The sequence below is a fragment of the Pteropus alecto genome, unplaced genomic scaffold, assembly GCF_000325575.1.
Source record: "Pteropus alecto unplaced genomic scaffold, ASM32557v1 scaffold196, whole genome shotgun sequence".
Lineage (NCBI taxonomy): Eukaryota > Metazoa > Chordata > Mammalia > Chiroptera > Pteropodidae > Pteropus > Pteropus alecto.
The window spans coordinates 6,163,677-6,184,238 of record NW_006439717.1 but is presented as its reverse complement, the minus strand read 5'-3'; the positions used below and the strand labels follow the sequence as shown (position 1 = coordinate 6,184,238).

Here is a 20,562-nt window from a genome sequence, read left to right as displayed (position 1 = left end):
GTGACAATTTAAGTCCTGTATCCCCATCTTTAAAGGCAGAGCATTTTCGTATCTCTGTCTATGTCTATGTCATAGAGTTGGTGAGGATTAAACCTGTTAATATATAAATAAAAAGTACTAGGAACAGTACCTGACACACAGTACATACTCAGCTATTACTATGGTTGTCATGATCACTATTACTCTTACACTGATTTGCTAATCTTTTCTAACTGGCACTTCATAGAGATCATTTGAAATTGATAAATCAAAAACAGATACTGAATTTCATCAGGTGCCTTTCCAAACTCTATGGAATTGCTCAAAGCTCACTGTTTTAACACAAAGTCAAATATCTAAGAAAACAAAAGAGGTGGATCATATGAATCTGGGGTATAAAGGGGTAAATTTGAATACTAAAACCTCTTATACCTACTGACCCTCCTAAACTCCCCAGACTTAAACCAGTGTTCCCAAAGTACAGTTTGCAGCATGGCTATTGGTGAAATTTTTATGACCTCTATAAGATTAAGAACAGAAATTAAGAGCAAAATTTAGAAAATTTTATAGCAATTTAACAGAAAAATTTTATGTCTATTTAATCTTTTCTTGTAACTTATTTATATCATTTTTAGAAAAGTATTGGCTCATGATTGTAAATTTTTAAAAAATTGATCCTTCTCTATAGATAGTTTGAAAAACATTATAAGCTATTCTAGGATACACTGTAAACTTGATGGAGGTATAAACAATCTATCCTTTAAGAGAAAGAAAAGCTAGAAGTCTTGGGAAAATATCTACATATTTAACTAAATATGATCTGCTATGATTGTACTATCCTTGTGTGAACTTTCTCAGAATGCAAAGTAACTATAAAATAATCAGATATCCCCCCTGCAAAAAAAATCTGGAAAGTGACTGAAATAAGCTACTGAGCATGTTAACTAAATGTCCTCAGGATCTGAAAAGGAAACTATGAATTGCACAAGGAAAAAGACCAGCAAGACTTTCAATAGATGGGACTGGTGGACCCAATGTAACATGCCGTGCTCAAGTCTTCACTAAATTCAATCTATTCAAATATAGAAAGACAGATATAAAGAATACCTATTCAAAGGAAAATCAATGAAAGATATATTACAAAGTCCAGTGCAGCCTTATGGAAAAAAAACCAAAGTGCAGGGTCGGGGGGAGACCTTTATAACTTAAAGAAAAGTTCTACTAGAAAAACATTGGATAAGAAGCAATAACACTAATATTATCTGCTGATGATATAAACCAGAATATCCAAGACAATAAATGAAAAAACAATTAGAAATGAGCTTAATAAAGAGGCATTACATATAAAAGGAGTTTAAGTCAATAAAAATAGAAAAACAACGAGGTAGAGAAATAGTCCAAGGATATGGACAAATGGCCATTCACAAAGGAAGAAACAGAAATGGGTAAAATTATATGAAAAGATTATTATCCGTACTGGTAGTATAGTTAGGAAAATACAAATTAAAATATATGAGCTACTTTTCAGCCATATAACTACATGTTCATACTAAGACATACAATGAAATCAAATCATCTATTCTCTGCAATACCATAAACACATTAAAAATGTGACAGACTATGTGTACTGACATAAAAAGCAGTCAATTACATATTTACTAAGTAAAAAAAAAGCAAGCTGAAGATGTATAAAAGGATGCTATATATAAGCGCTAAATGTACACATACATCAGTTTCGAAATAATTTTTAAAAGGGTCTGAAAAATATGGTACATAGTAAAGTTTATCTCAGTGGGCAAAGAAATGAAATTGGGGAGAGTATGTCTTTTTATTCTACATACAATGAATTGTTTAAATTTCTATAAGCATGATTTAGTTTTATAATTTTTTAAAAATTTACTAATTTAGCAAACCTACTACCAAAATACACATTATATTAAGATCGATTAGATTCATTTTTAGAATTATGTATGTTTTTGAAAATAGATAGGCTCATTATCATTATCAGTCTATTATATATATAAATATAAAATGGACAGGTGGCTATTCACATTATGCTCAAACAATGCTAGAAACTGGAACTCATTAATTCCTAAAGATTAGTCACTCTACTAAGCACTAAAAAGTTCTATCTCTCTTGGTAAAATATTCGCTGATATTGTTTTCAGAAGCTATAGCATTCAATAAAAGTTCTCCATCAGTACATCTTTCCAATATGTAAAAACAACCATCACGTCCACCTAATAGTAAGTGTTCTCTTTTCCAGTGTTTCCAATAATTCATTAATTATTAAGTTTCTAAAACTTTCATCTGTCTTCTGCTAGTAATTACTAAGTTGTCACTTTATGCCAGAATCCATGGTAAATATTCTGAATACAAAGTTGTACAAGAGAGACAACCTGCCCTCAGTAGGTGGAGATAACAAATAAAAATTATTCTGCATAGTAGTATTTGGCAGGACATAAACAGGGTAAACATACAAGCAAAGGATTCTCAAAATGCCTTATTTTTTTCCTTTGTTTTTTTCTCTAATAGAAAAAGGTTAAGAAACATACTAATATTCAACACTGCACATATAATCATAACACAAAATACAAAAAATAGCTTAACCAGTTTTATGTTATCATTTACCAAGCATTATAAGAAACAAAGGACAAAAAAGCACAATATTTACTTGTTTAATTTTTAATATATATAACTATAATACATCAGGTTGGAACTCAACAGTCATGAATGGTATGGACTGGGAGATAGGAAAGCAATAAGAACTTAAAACATGGCAATTATCATAAATGGGTAGTCTTACAGCTTTTCATGTGATAAGAATCATGGGACAACATTCATGAATCTATATGAAACACTTTGGAAAATGATTACAGTAAATCAGTTATAATACTAGAACTCTACAATTTAAGATATGTGCCAGAAATTGTAGAATTAGTAGGAAAAAACAAGGCAATGTCTGCTACAGTCATAGTCTGGAAAACAATCAGGAAAACAAAAAAAGATATATGAAAAAGGAATTTTAAAAAAAATCAATAAATTTTGTAGAGACAGCCTAGCAATCAGGAATATAATAATATTTGAAAACAAAGCAAATCTGCATTGTTCCTGCGGGGCAAGAATAGGGTTGTCTGGAATAGAGATAGGTGTGAACTAAATTGTACCTATGAATTAATCTACAATCATGCCTCTCATATTTTTCTTCATTAAGTCATTAATGCACAGAAGAAAACAAAAGTTTGAAAATGTCAAAATTATTTCATCTCCCATATCTATATTTCTAGCTGGTTTAGGACATGCCACAGACAAAAAAAGGAGGGAGGAGGGATACGGAGAAACTGTTAAAGTATTTAAGAATGATGTTTAAATAAGTAAAAGGTAAATAAAAATAATCATAGATTTGAACCACATGGCTGTATTTTAAAATTATTTAAAAACTGAATATGGTGTTACACTAAATTATCTTTAAGGTTCTTTGCAACATTAAACATCTCATATTTTAAATGAAGAGTTATTGAGAAGGCACATCATTCCTTAGCGGATAATCTTACAGCACCATCTTCTGGTATAATGTTACTGTGCACAGTCGAACAACCAGAAAAGGAAGAAAACTCATGCTATTATTATTATCTGTTTTATTTAGTAAAACTTTATGATAAACGAAATTTTAAAACTCAAGATATATTAACAAATTGGATAACTGAAGAAAGATATTCACTGTTAAGCAAGAGCACAAGTTACACCAGCCTCATTAATGCACTCAATTGTAAAAGACAAAACAAAGGAAATCAAGATTTCGGAAAAGTTCAGAAAATGAGTAAGCTGAAGAAAAAAAAAAAAAAACCCTAGGTTTACTAGATCTACAGAAGGTAAGAATGATGAGCATGAACTGTCCTAAGACTAAAATGTCAGGATGTGGGTGGTGATGGCTACAAGCAGTACTGCTGCCTAGACCAAAGATAAGAGGCAACAATTCTAAATGAGGTAAAGATTTAAATCAGACATATAGAAAGGAGTAATAAATAACGGTAAAAATTCTGGTCCACCAGAAGCCATAAGAAAAATATCTGACAAATATATGTGTATACAAACATACATATATACTCATATTATAAAAGACATAATATCCTTTAATGTATACTTTAGTTCTAACTAGTTGTAAAAGGATAAAAGTAAGTCTATACAGGTGTTTCAAAAGTCACTGTTTTTAGCTAACATTTAAGTGCTTACTATGTACCATGATCTGTACATTTACTATGTGTTAGCCACTGTTCTAATTTCATTCTTACAAAAGCCCTATGACATAGGTACTGTTATCTTGTCATCCTCATTTCAGGGATGAGAAAACTGAAGCCCAGAGATGTTCAAAAGGTACCTAAGGCTGCAAAGTGTGAACCAAGCCAGCAGGCTCCAGAGTCTTAACCACAACCCTGTGTCCCCGTAAGATCTATCATACTTTATTTTAGATTCAAGTATTCTATGGCTGCACAATTACAAAATCACAACTACTGTCTGGAATAACAATCTAGGAAGATGATGTTTGCATTTACTTCATTATAATGCCATTTGATTTCACCTACTGTAATGCTCTAATAAACAGAATACTAAGAACACAAATTTCTTCAATTAATTTAGATGAATGGAAAAAGTCTGAATAGTTCATTCTAGTGTTTAACAAAGCAAATCTAAATTATAAACCAAACAATTTGGAAGAAAAACAGAAAACTGCTAACCAACTACCTGTATCACTGACTTACCTTGAAATACTTCCGTCTTATTCTAGTCATGTTCATCAACATAACTCCAGAGTTTACTCCAGTTTTGCCATAGTATGGATGTCTGGCAAAGCGATTATACCATCCTATCCGAGGCTCTTCATGTTCTGGTGCCATTGCAGCAATTTGTGTGGAATTAAATTTCTTTAGTAAAGACCAAATATCATCAACGGGCCGCAAAAAAAGGATATCAGTGTCGACATACAATAGTGAGTCAACTTCCTTCAGGATTAACTATGAGGAGAGAGATTTAAATCATTAACTATACTATTTATTTAATAATACATAAAAGAGGCTTTAATTATTTAAAAAATGCCTAAGAGATAAGCTAATTAACATTAACTTTTTAAAGTATTTTTTCTAAACTTGTCACTTTTTACGATAGCATATACAGAGATACTGTGCTAATCTTTGTATTAACTTTTAGAGAAAAAAATCTATAAAAAAACAAATCAGAACAAAAACTCAAAACAAATTCAAGAATAAAATAAAAGCAACATCCTGAAAGAATAGAAAGAAAATGTTTTTCACAATGGAAAGAAAATTAACTTAGGTGAATTTATATCTCAAATTTTAATTTCTTGAGATAAATATAGAAATAAACCAATACGAATGAAGATCTGAACTTGTTCCTTCAGCCTGTAAGACTAATGGCTGGTACCTTTACATCATTTTGGTCTCAACTAGTAAATTGTAGAGCCAAAACTGGAACCCAGACCACCTAGCTCCAGAGTCAATGCCCTTATTTCTGTGCTTACTCTCCTCCAACAAATCAAAAAAATGTGCACACATTTAATAAGGGTGAAAACAAGAGTTTGTCTTGGGAAGAAAAACTGTCTATGTTGTTACTTTCTGTGAAATCTCCAACATTTCTTCTGCGGGGATTTTCAAGGATAATATTTTTATTTCTATCTTACCCATCGACTTTAGAATCTGATTCCTGCAAATTTAAATTTACTGCCTATCCCAGTGTATTAGTAAGGCTCAATAATTTCCTTAACCTAAACCTTTTTAGTTAAGAATATAAGGAGAATAAGAACTTGATCCTCATAATGCTCCTTTTCAAAGATGCTACCTTGTCTTGCAGCTAAGTTTAAGCTATCACCTTAATGAGCAGCTAGGAAACTGAAATCACCCCATTTCCCCTATCAGGCTGAAAAAAAAATCTGATGGTTTACTGCAGTGCCTGAGTAGGCAAGGTTCATTTGTTCAAAGACCCAAATTAAAAGGGTATGTGTGTATGTGTCTATCTGTCTCTGTCTCTTTTGGGGGAAACAGGAAAATGAGGGGAATTGTTTTGATATTGACATTCTGCTTCTGTACTATAATACCATGTGTGTGTGTCTACAGCTTACTGTACTGTTGCAGACTACAAAGACACTGCATAAAGCTCCAAGTTCACTGTTGGGAGCCACTGCTAACTGGAGATCAAACATAAAGTTAAATAATAACCACATCAGTAATTTTCTATGGTTCCTTTCAGGGGAAAAAGGAACTGGCAGAATTCACATTAGTTCTTTTCATCCATCTATTTTAAAAGAAGAAAAACTCAGTTTAAAAGTTTATCATTTAGAAAAACAAAGTATTTACTTAAATCTGATTAAAAAGATGCAGAAGTAACAGTGAAGTCTGAGGACAATTTGACAGATTTTAAGTATTTTATTTTAGTATTTCAAATTCCATTTAGGAATTTAACCAGATTACATCATTATATGATCTGGCAAATCACAACATCAACAATTAAATATGTTAATAATGCAGAAGAAAAATGGCTATGAACTCATGCTTCTCTTATCACATTGTTTTCTCAGTAATGTATTTGTGTTTGTTTAATGTCCTATTGTTTGTTTAATGTCTGTCTCCTACATCAGACAATAAGCTCTATGAAAACAAGAAACCTAGCTGTTCCACTCATTTCTACATAACCTAGTACTTCAGTACAGATACTTGGCAAAAAAAAAAAAAAGGGGCACTCAAATTATGAATTAAATGAATGTGACACTGTAATGCTTCAACCTAGAAAAAATTTTAATTTAAAAAGCCTACATGAAGTATCTAAACTTCTTCGGCTTTTTTTCCTATCTTAATCCTTTATTTGTATACTTCTTACAATGGGAGTGGAGAGTAAGAAAGATTCTAGAATCAAAATTTTTTATGTACAGCAACAAAGATATATTAGGCAGACTCAGCTATCAAAATTATAACTTTAACTCTTACTGACACCCTGGTTTCCATAAACTATATTCTTAACATGCTAAGAATTTCCTTAATCCACTTAATACTAATAAGTAACTGAAATTTCTTCCCCATAATTCATATATTTTCCAGAAACTTGTGAGCTTCTTAAATTCTGTATTTCTGCTGTCGTAACTATTTTAAACGTTATAGTGGTTATAATTTAACTACTGTGAATCTTAAAATTGTGAGTAAAATCAAATCAAAATTAAACAGGTATCCTCGCTTCTGAATATTTTTAGGATAAAATAATAACAATTAGGGTATATAAATAGAAAATAACACTGAAAAACAGCCCCACTGACTAGTTCTCTCATGTTCCTTTGAATTCACACACCTTAGATTTTGTGTCTGTGTTAAAGTATCAATTAGAAAGGTAAATTGGCTTGGTTACTTAACGATTCAATCACTTCATTTTCCAAATTATAAATGTAGTCTGCAACTTGAAAGTGATATTGCCACTGCCTTTCTGCTGGCAACAGACTTAGTTAGCTCTATTAAAATCTGACGACCTCTGTTCCTTCTTAAAGGTAAAAAGTTGATAGCAACTGATTAAATTAAAAATGTAAGAAATAGTATTTCAGCAGAAATCACATTTTTCATTTTAACAGAGATTTTTTATCATAGCTTTTATTTGTTCTATAGGGTTTTTTCCCCCTAATGCTCAAAGGGAAAATCATATGTGTGTAAGTTTATTTAACTGATTTATATGCAGCTCTTCATTAACTCATGTGTGTAAAAGCAAGAGTCAGAACAAAAAAACAAACCCAAAACACTGCGGGGATTGGGGGGGACTTACTGGCAAGAACAATCTCTGGGAAGCGCATGGTTTAAAGAGCTTTTTCCACTCCGCAGCATTCTCACTTGGAAAAATTATTGGGTATAATGAATAGTTAAATGTTTGTAGAAATGACCAGTTGTCGAGCTAAAAAATATTAAAAAATAAGAGCTTAGTTTAGATGTTTCGATTCCCGCTGTAAAATCATAAAGCAATAGATTATTTTTTTAAGTTAAAAATTAAGATACTACACATTTTATGTTGTTCAGTTAAGAGAAAGTCAGAGTCTTCTCACCATTTTGTTTTCATTCAAAATCTTAAAATCACAGTAATTATGCTAGAAAGACTCTACCACAAAACTGGAGGCATAATGAAGTTATAAGGATACCAATCACAAAATTAGAAAGCTGAGAGAGCCTTGCACGTTGTTTATCTCTCTCAGCTTTACGAGACGTATAAATCTTCTCAACCTCTAAACAAATTAAACTCAGAAAAATTAAGCACGAATTTTATTACCTCAACATGTACGATGTAATGAAAAATGTTTACATTCAAAGACCAATATGAAACTGACTAGAAAATATCTCTTTATCTATGTACTTTTAATATGATAGCTATTCCTGATAATAAATTATTCTGATAAATACATATCCAATGCCAACTTCTAAAAAAAATCATTACAAAAACAGATCTGAAAATCTATAATGAACACATTTACTCTTTAGTATCCTGAATGCACTTAAAGACACTGAATTGTTTCAAATTCAGTTTAAGTATTAACTATTGTTGTTTCAATAGAATTGTTGATTCAAATTTCCTACAGACCATTTATGATCAATGGGGGAAAATAAAAACTAAGTAGTTTATGTAACAGGCTAATGATGTTCTTTTTGAATTATGACTGTGTTCAACTGATATTTTAAAACATTAATGCCTCTCAACATAGTTTAAAGAAATATCTTTACTTCCAACACTTTACTTTGATATCTGTTAGTTTAAAACACTAGCAATTTATTTTCCCTGTGTAACTTATAAGTCATATCAACTTCAAAATGAAATCTTAATAATTTTTTATTTAACATTCTAAAATTTAGTCTTCTTTTTTACAGTAAAAACATGCTCCATAAAATATCTGATACTCTTTCATCGGAAGCAAAACCAAACATTCTCAGAGTTGACTATGATAAGGAAAAACTAAATTTAAAATGCAGTATGTATTACACAAGCAATAGGCAGCCAGATCTGAACACAATAAGGAGGCTGCATACAAGATGAAGCAATAAATTTATTTACTTATTTATTTTTTAAGTTACATTACTACCACAGTTGGTAGCAACCTGTTGCTATTTTCTGAACTGTTAGGATAAATTTAATTCCTCAGTTCATATTTTAGAAAACAATCCAGATAAAGAGATCAAGATCACAAAAGCTCATATCAAGAATACAGATACTAGAAATATTTTAAAACAGTAAGTAAAACTTTATATCTCTTAGAATCAAAGATTTTGGTAGAAAACTAAAAGACTTGAGGTCATAAGTAATATTTTTCACTCAATATGCAAAATGAACTAATTTAACTTCAAAAAAAATCAAATACATTTTTTTCTAGTTAGACCAAGCATAAAAATCCAAATCAGCGTGAAAGCTTAATTTAGTGTTCACTGTGGGGGGCAGGGGGGACAGTAATAATCATTATCATCTTTACCACCATTTCAGAACACAAAGTAGTGAGATTTCAGGTGATTTTTCTTTATCTTACATGTTCTTCCCCCCTATATCTATCTGTTATCCTCTAGTAATGTTTTTTCTGTTAAAGAGGTTATATGACTGCCCCAATTAAGAGTATATTTTAGATCCTCATAGACAGGTAAATGTGGTAACATGACTAAGTTCAGACCAATGAGATATTTGCAGGAATGTCATGGAAAGTGTCCTTACAGGGAAGGAGGGGATAGGAGAGCACGGCCCTCTTCCCTCTTCCCTCCCTCATGCTGGCTGGAATAGAGGTGTAATAGGTAGCGCTTGAGAAGCCATATTAGACCATGAAGTAAGAAGCCTTGTATTAAAGAAGGTTCAGCCACAAGAGAGAAGCCAGAGTGCCCAAAAAGTGGAGCTGCCATAGACCACAGACTGCCTACTTTTACATGAGAAATAAACTTCTACCTTGTTTAAGCCACTGTTATTTTAGGTTTTCTGCCAAATTAACTGAACTAATACAAAACCAAATTTCTTATCAGAGCAAGAAGCCACTTCCTTTCACATTGTCAATCAAGAATTTCCTCCCCTCAAAACAGAATTAAAACTTCTGTGCACACTTCGATTGAGGCGCGCCCAAGCCAAGGAGAACAAAATTAAATCGTAGGACTTCTCAGTCAAAACATCCTGGAACTATAGTTAGTAAATTAAAACCTCCATGATTGGCAAAGGACTTTATGTAGCCCACCCCTTCAAAAACATACCTTCATCTTACACCCTAGATCTGGACTCTTAGAAGAAAGTGGCAGCAAAGAACACTCCAGGAAGGCAGAGTTACAGAATATTTTTGTTCAGTGAAGAAATAAAACAACATTCTATTATCGTACACCATTAAATATTCAACTCTACAGACTTAAGTCTCAAATACTTACGATGCCTCTAAAACTATCGTGTAGTTGATCTTCGGCAAAAATATGGAATTGAAGAGGTTTGATGCTGAAAATGATAGCTGACTTGAGCATGGTGATAGTTTCTTCCAGTCTTTCACCACAGGCAACGACAGCCAGGTGTATTCTCTGTACAGGCTGTATTTTCAGACTATACCTAATAGAAAAGAGAATCACATTTTCCAAAGGTTTTAACATAGAGTAACATGTCAACATGGTATTTTGACTATGTTCAAAAACCGAAGTTCAAAACTTCTATTTAAAAAGCAAAGAAACATCCAATTACAAAACAATACAATGTTGAATCATGATGTTTCTATACCCTCAACAAGCCTTTCTCAACCAATGTTCCTCATTAGGAACCATAAAACACAAAAAAAGGACTACTTCTCAATTCTCAAGAATTGAGAACTAGCACCATTCTAGATGCACGGGAGAGAGGTTATTTCATTACTCACACTGGATGCCTTAGGGCATTAGGGCTTAAATCTCTCAAGGAGCCCCACAACTGAGAAAGGTAACATCACGAATTTGAAGGTCTTCTATTCAATTTTTAAATTTTTTTATTTAAAAAATCTCAAAAACATAAAAGTAAAGAATACAAAAGATCTCCGTGTACTCATGCTCCAGCTGTAACAATTATCCACTCAAAAGTGTTCTTATTTCATCTAAAATCCCTGCCTACATCCCCTTTCACTAACCAATGGATCATTCTGAAGCAAACAGACATAAATTCATCCGTTAATATTTCAGTATTATATCCGATCTTCAACCACGATGATTACAAGAGAAGTTTCCTTCACATAATTTCTCTCACTGACATACATTCAGTCCCATTTACTAAGTAATCCGTGAGACGTAAAAATTTCTGAGATGTTCTAAAACATACTAGTCGAACACTAGTATGTCATTTTGGAAGGAAAGATTCTCTAAAACCCAAGTTATTGGCCTAGGCTATGTGAGACCCTACTTCTAACACAGAACAGCAGTATAGAACACCAGGCCTAAGTAACCTTTCAAACTTCTTGCACCTTAATACTGAACTAATAATAATCTATTAGTACCTAAAGAACAAAACTAAGTATGTGTGACTATACTGTAATGATACATAAAATAACATATTTATAACATCAAATAAAGATCTCATCTGTAATTATGGCATAAAGTAATCCTTCTGGAACTGACAGCTAAAAGAATGTAAGAATGAGAGACAACATAAAACAAAACTAATAACACATTGAAGTATTATAAAATACAAACATTCCAAACTAAAAATATACAATGACTTTAACTCAATTTTTGCTTACAGAAACCTTTTCTGAAAAAGGTATAAGGATTAGAAGTTACGTTGTTTAACATTAATAATTCTATTATACATTACTGAGATTTGCAGTAGCAGGGATGGCTGATTATTTCTTTCTCTTAAATTTACAAGCTCAAGAGTCAACTGTAATTTTCCTTCTGGCTTTTTATTTAGATAGCATGAAAAAGCTTTCCAGTGTATTCTTTTAGCCTTTTATTAAACTAATGCTCTCTCTATAAAAAAAAATTATAATATTTAGACAAGGAATTCACATTATGAAGTATATAAAGTCGAACTAAACAAATTAGCTGCGCCCCCTTGTGGGGCCGTCGGCTCCCTTCGGAATGGCGGCGTTACGTGACTCAGAAAGGCCCTGGGTGGAAATCCCTCGCTAACCAAGGCGATAAAACAGAAAGGAAAAAGAACTGGCACTCTACAGCCTGCGCAGCGGGCCAGGTGCCGAATGCTCAGGTGCCGAGTGCTCAGAGCTCGCGGGGACAGAGCGGCAGGAGCAGCAAGAGTAGCCGCAGAACAGCAGTGGCGGCCGCGGCGGGAGCGATCCCCGAGCCTGGGCATCCAGGGGAGCCGTCTTCCCCCGTCTCTGACCCCGACCACGAACTGCGGCGTCCGCCTTCCCTGACCTGGACTAGGGACCTCGGGGAGAGGATCGCACGGCCCGGACGGGTGCTGTGGAGCACGAAGGCTAAGCGACTACTTCGTTTGGCTTTCTATTTGAGCAATATGCAGAAAGCTATGATCAGAGAGAGAACTCCGGAAGACATTTTTAAACCTATCAAAGGGATCATTCACATTTTAAATCCATCCACCCAAACACACTGGAAATGTTCAGAACTTGGCAGTTTTGTCCACAATTTCGGGAGCTCATCCAAAAAGTCTTCATCGACAGAAACATCTAGGCCTCCCTTGAAAGCAAGAAGAAGCTCAACTGGTTTCAAGAAGTCAGGAAGCCTGTGGCCCCAAAAACAAATGAATTGGAATGATAAATGGGATCTTATCAAAATGACACCCACGGACCCACCAGGGGCCCGCGGTGGCCTTCAGTATAACTCACTGGAAAAATCCACATTTGTGTCCTTTGCAACATCCTCAGAAGGCGGATCATTGTCATTTCAGATAAGATGCTGAGAAGTTTGGAATCAGGTTCCAATTTTGCTCCTTTGAAGGTGGGTGGAATTTACTTGCCTCTCCATTGGCCTGCTCAGGAATGCTACAGATACCCCATTGTTCTCTGCTACAACAGCCAACACTTTGTACCCCTGGTCACTCTGAAGGACAGTGGGCCTGAAATCTGAGCTGTTCCAATTGTTAACAGAGAGCGAGGGTGATTTGAAGGCTTAAAAGTTCACTTTTTGACAGATCCTGAAAATGAAATGAAGGAGAAGCTGTTGAAAGAGTACTTGATGGTGACAGAAATCCCAGTCCAAGGCTGGGATCATGGCACCACCCATTTGATTAATGCTGCAAAATTGGATGAAGCTACCTTACCAAAAGAAATAAACCTGGTAGGTGATTACTTTGAACTTGTCCAGCATGAGTACAAGAAGTGGCAGGAGAACAAGCAAGGGCGGAGAGAATTGCACACTCAGAATCCTCTGGAACCTTCTTCTATTCTCCTGCTTTCTCTCATGGACATAAAATGTGAAACGCCCAACTGTCCTTTCTTCATGTCTGTAAACACCCAGCCTTTTTGCCATGAATGTTCAGAGAGGCATCAAAAGAACCAGAACAAATCCCCAAAGCTGAACTCCAAGCTGGGCCCTGACGTGATGCTTGAGGCCTCTTGGGGTGAGGCCTATGAGCCCATGGCCTGGTGTCCTGAGGAGCCAGCTGGGGGACCTCCGGTGCCTTCGAGAGCACCCAGACTTTTCCTGTTCAGCAAGATCACTGCTATGAAGTGCAGGAGCTCCGTCTGCCCATTCATGCTGAACAACGGGTTTTGTGAATGTTGCCACAACAGCAGCAACTTAATATGGGTCACCCCTCGATCAACACGAGGTATTCAGATCCTAGTAAGTTCCGAGCCTGCATCCAGGACATGACCAGAACATTTAATGGGATCTGCAGTACTTGCTTCAAAAGGACTACAGCAGAGTCTTCCTCAAACCTCAGAGATCCACATGGGACCCGTCACAGCTCATCCAGAGTCCCTCTCCACATTCTTGCCACAGAACTAGAAGCAAGGCCCCCTATGACTGCCTCTCTCAGGCCACACGGACTCTAGGGGACAAGATGGGGACAAGCAAGTGCAGAAAAGCTAGCTGCATGTATTTTGGGACTCCAGAAAACCAGGGCTTTTGCACACTGTGTTTCATCGAGTACAGAGAAAATAAACATTCTGTTGCTGCCTCAGGGAAAGCGAGTCCCACAGCCTCCAGGTTCTAGAATGCTGTACCTTGCCTGGGGAGGGAATGTGGCACCCTCGGAAGCACTGTGTTTGAAGGATACTGTCAGAAGTGTTTCGCTGAAGCTCAGAATTAGAGATTTCATGAAGCAAAAAGGATTGAAGAGCAAGTGAGAATGAGCAGCGTAGAGATGTGCCTCAAACCACACAGAGCGCCTCCAGACCCAAGTGTGCCCGAGTCTCCTGCAAGAACATCCTGGTCTGCCGCAACGAGGAACTCTGCATGGAGTGCCAGCACCTCAGCCAGTGTGTGGGCCCCAGAGCCTACTGGGGAGAGCCCATTCCTGAAGAGCCTCCCAAACAGCACTGCCAGGTCCCCACCTGCAATCACTTTGGCAATGCCAAGTGCAACGACTACTGCAACGAATGCTTTCAGTTCAAGTAACTACAGCTAACCCGAAACAGGTGAGCCAGCCCTGGCTGTTAGCCAACATGGTGCTATGCTCTAAACACTGATGCCTCTGGAGGGCCGGTCCCGGCAACAGTGGGCTCAAGGGTGTATTTGAGCAGAAGAAGAAATATAAGCTCTGGGTCATGGCCTTGAATTTGGTAACTGGGGATCCCAGGTGGCCGTAGAGCAAAGCTTGTGACCAGCAACAGATAGTGTCAGATCCAGCTGGGGGCTGCACCTTCTCTTCTACAAGAGAAAGGCCAAGATGTTCATGGACTTGGAATATGTGCTAGGACTCCATCATCTTTCGAGAAAAGGGGAAGGACACACAGTGCCACTTCACCTGCCTTCCATCGACATTGCTCAGAGAGAGGAAGCTGAATCCTTGTGACTCACAGGCCCTCTACAAGAAGCTCAAGAAGCTCAGGGAAAACAGACATTTTTCAGATATCAGTAATTAATGGTTTTTCCCTACTCGCCTTGTTCCTTTCCCATGGACTGTGATTCTGAGGCTGCTGAGACTAAGTTCATACCGAAAAGCAAAACAGCTGCTCTTTACAATATGCACCTTATAAAAAATTACAATGTTTTAGTGGAAAGTTGTCTAACTCTTTTGGTTATCACTTTCTTCACTTCTAAAGAGGTTAGCTAAAACTGAGGTGTACATAAAAATGTGTACATATATAATGCACCCTTATGTATGAGGGAAATTTTTTATTATGTTGAAATGCTGCCCTAGAGGTATAAGGAAACTGAATAATAATAACCTATTTTCTGGTTGTTGTTGGAGTTCATTTTATTTATTTTATTTCGGACTTTAAGATTATTTAAATGAAGGTGTTTCTTCTCTAGGGAAAACACTGTAGTGTCTTCTTGAGGTAACATATCTGCTTTGGGTCATGTTATGGAACCAGGCAAGTTCCTCACTGCAGTGGGGGCGTTGACCTTGCTGATTGATGCACTTTGGTTGCCTTCCTTAGGAAAAAAGGAATCAAATCAAGAGTAAATTTATCAAAATCTCATGCTTCTTCTTAATGAACCTTTGGACAGCACCACTTCCCAGCCACAATACATAATTGTCTCTGAATATCCTACCTCCTTAGAGATAAGATTGGAAGGCAACAGGGATGAGATTCGAGGAAGTCACAGAGAAAGATGTGGCCTTTAATGATGGTTTATTTGCTGTGTTAATGCTGTATCCTGGTGTGCTGGGCAGTGACCGGGCATCCAGTGAAACCTTTGCATCGGGCAGCAAAGCCCTACAACCATGAGTATGAGATTTCTTTCTGTCCTTGGCCTGCAATTTCTCTGTGTGCTTTGTGTTACTGTCATACTTGTTCTAGGAAAAAAAAAAAAAAAAGGAAGGGAAACACATTTTCCCCAGAGGTAAAGGCTGCTTTTTTTTTGGGTCTGGACTTATGACCAGAAAATATTGGCAATCTGTAATTCTAATGTCTTTTACTTTCATTAGCTGACATGTTTGTCACTTGGGGCATCATAAGTCGTTTCCTTGACATAAACCTTTATAATTTTTTTCCTAAAGATTTCAAAGAAACTTCAGTGTTTTCATTAATTCTTTTAAGGTTGATATTTTAATAGTTTTTGTGTATCAATATTCTTTTTTAATGTGAAAAAATGGAATTATTTATACTTATTATAGAAAACATTTGAAATTGGCACATGTAGTTGTCCCTAAGTAGATTTGTTTACTATGTTGGATTTCTTCAAGTTTTCCTAAATAATTGTAACTTTTCACAAAAGCGATTATTAAAAATTAAATTATTTAAGGACCAAAAAAAAATACCCTAAACAAATTAAATTTCTGATAACAATTTCCCCAAACTACAAAATAACTATCATGAACTATCTTGAAAATTGTGCAGTTGAACAAAATAGAAAACTATCTTCAGAAACACTAATGATAATTTCCTTAATGTATAGCTTTAAAAAAATGTTTTTCCTCTTACTATTAAGAAATAGAGTTGTGCTGAATTATCTACTAGGCAAAACTACATTAAAGAATTGTATATGCATCACTTCTGAAACAAAATGCAATATTTAAAAACTTCGGGATGTTATTCAAAGCATAAAATATCTAAAAATTCTACATTAAATGTAAATGTTAATTTACTAAAATAATTTAAAATAATCTGTAAAAATATCTCTCTTAAAACTATCATGTAACCACTCAAGCAAAGACAGATAACAATAAATTCACCTATTACCATAGACTCCATGAACTAAAATCAATTCCCACCATAAAGATTAAATATTTTAAAAGCTCAAGTCATAGAAAAAATAGTATTCTGAAAGATATTTATAATAGTAGTAAAATTAAGAGATATCTAAAATTAAATGAAAAGATATCTAAAATTAAAAATGAAACAAATTAAGAAAATATTGTAATTAATGGCAAAAGCAGAACTTGTAATTCTAAAAGTTCATTAAATAAGCATTAAAAACAAAAGGGAAAATATCAATACAGAAAATTTAAAAGCTAAATAAATAAAGAAATATGTTCAACAGTCAACAAAACATAAATCAGTAATAAGCCATCATTTTACCCTAGTAAGTGGTAAAATTATAACTCTCAATAATGCTAAGGTTATGATGACGCCTTACTACATTCACACAATGGTGGTGCAGGTTCTTTTTAATGAATATTTGACCTCCTTTAATATGCTAGACACTGGGGATAAGCAAGATAGCCACAATCCTGACCTCACACAATTTACCTATTGTGAAAAGACAAAATTTTTAAAGATTTAATCAGAAATCATGGTAATTACTTAAATAGAAAAAAAAGATCGAGATTGCTAAGGAAGCTTACACAAACATCTAAACTAGTCTCAAAGTGCTGGGGAAAATCACAACTACAACAAATGAAGAAGGTACAATCAATAATAGACAGCACAGAGATGGGAAGAGCAGTGGACAGAGAAGCGAGATCACACTCGCTAGATAAGAAGTGATGCGCATGGTAGTTAAGGGAAGAGGAAGGAAGAGGCAATCAGGAGCAACAGTGTGAAAGGAGAAGGTGACTGTGGACTGACATGTGGAAAGCCAGTTATAAACCAAGACACAAAATACAGATGAGGGAAAATGCAAGGAGCTAGACTATGAATTCAAGTTTGAACAAGAGTGTCTGAGGTATCTGAATCAGCAAAGTAAAAAATGATCAATATGCAGCTGGCAATACAGTGCTATGGCTCAGATAAGGGCTCTGGGTTGGGGTGATCAGTTAAACAGATTATACTCAATGGGGAGAGAAAAGAGCAGCGTCCAAAGGAACGTCAATGATTAGCAGTCAGGAATGGAGAAAGGAGTCCAGGAGTAGAGAGACCAAAGAGTTGAGACACTGGTCTCCAGAGACTGAAAGAGTTGAAAGAAACAAGAAATGGTAACCAGTGTCCAAAGGACAAGAAAAGCAAGATTACGTCCCAGAAGAACAATTCAGAGGCCAGAGATGACTTCAATGAGAGTAAAGTTTCTAATCAGATGGTAGATGCTGATTATGGTGAGTTAAGGTGTGAAGGGTTTGTTTGTTTAAGTAAGTAAAGCCAGCAGATACTCTTATAAAAAGTCTGCTGGAGAAGACAGCATAAACAAGAATGCCTGAAGGAAAAAGGGGTTGAAAGCAGCTGTTGTAGGGATTTTGTGTTTGGTTTTGTTTCAAAGACAGAAGGGACCTAAGAAGTGTGAGCATTCTGACATGCTGCTAGGAAGCTGGTTAAGTCGATGACTCAGCGATGTAGACAGATTATTAAAAGCATATACACATCAAAGGTGAAAAACATTGATACATGTTGACACAATTTTTCTTTTTTATGTAATTTTATGTCCATTGTATAGTAAATTAATTGAAGGGGGATAATCCCACCAGATAAGCTTTGATCAAAATAAAATTATATAAAGAATTCGAAGTGGGAAAGCTGAGACAGGCCTGGGAAGAAAACAGTGCCAGCTAAAGGTCTGCCAGTGCCAGACAAAATATGAAACCTAAAGTGGTTAGTAAAGGGGCATTTTGAAGAAACTTTACTTCCTTGAAATGAGGAGGAGGGCAGACAAGCTCTTAGAGTCATGCAAAACGAGGTATTAGAGTAAATACTGAAATGGAGGGTGAGAATGATATGGCAATTGTATGGCATTTTGGCTGGGCTGCATGTTCGAACAGAGTGAATAAATGTGAAGGATCCCAAGTTCAAAGTAAGAAATGAAATGGTTACAAATATATACTATGAATTCGATATTACAAGTAGAGAGTATAACAGAGAAGTATGACTTTTAAAACCTGAAATTTAAAAAGGTAACAAGCACAAGGGTAGACATTATGTATTCATCAACATGTAATTCCAAGAAATACTTGGGAGCATCAGAAAAATAATTAGAATAAAGAGTCAGAGAAGTCAAAACAAAAGGAATAATAAGCAGAGGCTCTAGGATTCAGACTAGGTCAACTTCCCTGGGCTACTCTTGCAGTTGAGGAGATTATTTTAAATATAAATATATACTACTAATATATATTAAGAATGCAGTTTTTCCCACCTAGAATACTTCATCTTCTGTCCTTTGCCTGGCTAATTTCCTGTTCATCATGTAGTCGTTCCATCCAAGAAGCATTCCCTGATGCCTAAAGATGATCCCATCTGATGATACACCTGTTTCTCCCATCATAGCTATAATATGTCACACTCTGTTGTAATCTCAAGTTTACTAGTGTGAAGCTCCAGTTAGAATATAAGCTCTAGAAGGATGGCCATGTTAACCAGACTCAGAGTCTGGTTCTTAGCACCTAGCCCTGTGCCTGGCAAATTGAATGAGTAGAATTAAAAATTAAATAAATCATAAATATACAGGAAAAGTAGGTGACTCTCAAATAAATTTTACTCTTGGGAAGGGCATTTCAGGCTACTGCCACCTGCTCCCCTGACACTATCTCAGGGAGACAGTCTGATACCCATTCCCATCAATACTTGTTTCTTTTATTGAAGGTCGGAGCACAAGACCTGAGAAGTAAGCCAAACCAGTGACTTCCGTAGCCAGGGAAGTGAACAAAGCCAAACTACTTGAAAGGTCCATAAGCAATGCCATATCATTTGTTCCTTCATTAAACACTTATCTTTATCCTCCCATTCCCCAATATTCAATCTCTCTGCCAATAATCAACATAATCCTTACCCAGTTGCCTCCATCCACCTACAAAATGTCTTCTTCAGTATGCCAGCTTTAAATATGTACGTCTGTAAATGTCAGTGGAAGTCTACCTTAAATCACCTATTTATCATTTTATCACCTGTTACCTAAAATTAGATCATAAATTCTCCTACAAACGATGGTTTATCATAATAACATATTTGAAAAAAGAATATTTTATATGCAATATATACTAAAAATCAGTGATAACAACTACAAAGTGGGAAAAATAGTAAATCCAATCAGAAAATGAATTATTTACTTAAATGATAATATTAAATTACAGGAAAAGAAACATTTTTACATCCTATTTATTGTCAAAATTTATTACCTACTATCTAATCTTACCTACACTGATCTACCAATTAAATGTTAAGTGCCTACCTAAAAGCCGCTTCCCAAAAGCAGTTCATTCCACAAACATCAGAGGGCAGCATCCAATAGGGATTCCAGTAACACAGAGAGAAATCTTTACACCTAACAGTAAGACAGAAAGAGTCCTATGTGAGTATTTCAGTTCAAAACTGACAAGGAATTTACTCGACAACATAACTTACTATTCTATTTTACAGCAACAAAACTGCAAATCCAATTTTGCAGATTCAATATTGCTAGAGTAATTTAAAGATTTTTGGAAATTGATTTCTCCCTTACTTAGGGTACCATTATTTTAAAAATAGAAATTTACATCCTTTGGGTAGAATATACTACGGACTGGAAAACTTTTCCACTCAGGAACTCTCCTAATATATTAAAGTCCCCTCCTCAGATGACATAAAGTATAGTAATACATCTAAAATTTTCCTTCATGGGCTATACACATTCCCCCCAGAATAAAATC

At 35.2% G+C, this 20,562-nt stretch overlaps 1 protein-coding gene and 1 pseudogene across 1 annotated transcript in view; one reads left to right on the top strand and one right to left on the bottom strand.

Annotated features, from left to right (window-relative positions):
- The window catches only part of GXYLT1 (glucoside xylosyltransferase 1), a 33,598-nt gene extending 13,346 nt beyond the window's left edge, over window positions 1-20,252 (bottom strand). Inside the window, exons 1-4 of the mRNA XM_025050270.1 lie at window positions 20,106-20,252; window positions 10,398-10,569; window positions 7,792-7,917; window positions 4,740-4,991 (exon numbers count right to left, since the gene is read on the bottom strand). Coding sequence (XP_024906038.1) covers window positions 4,740-4,991; window positions 7,792-7,917; window positions 10,398-10,569; window positions 20,106-20,158 — 603 coding nt within the window. The 5' untranslated portion in view covers window positions 20,159-20,252. The remainder of the gene's footprint in view (window positions 1-4,739; window positions 4,992-7,791; window positions 7,918-10,397; window positions 10,570-20,105) is intronic.
- On the top strand, window positions 10,619-16,722 carry LOC102885593 (annotated as a pseudogene).
- Window positions 20,253-20,562: the final 310 nt, after the last annotated feature.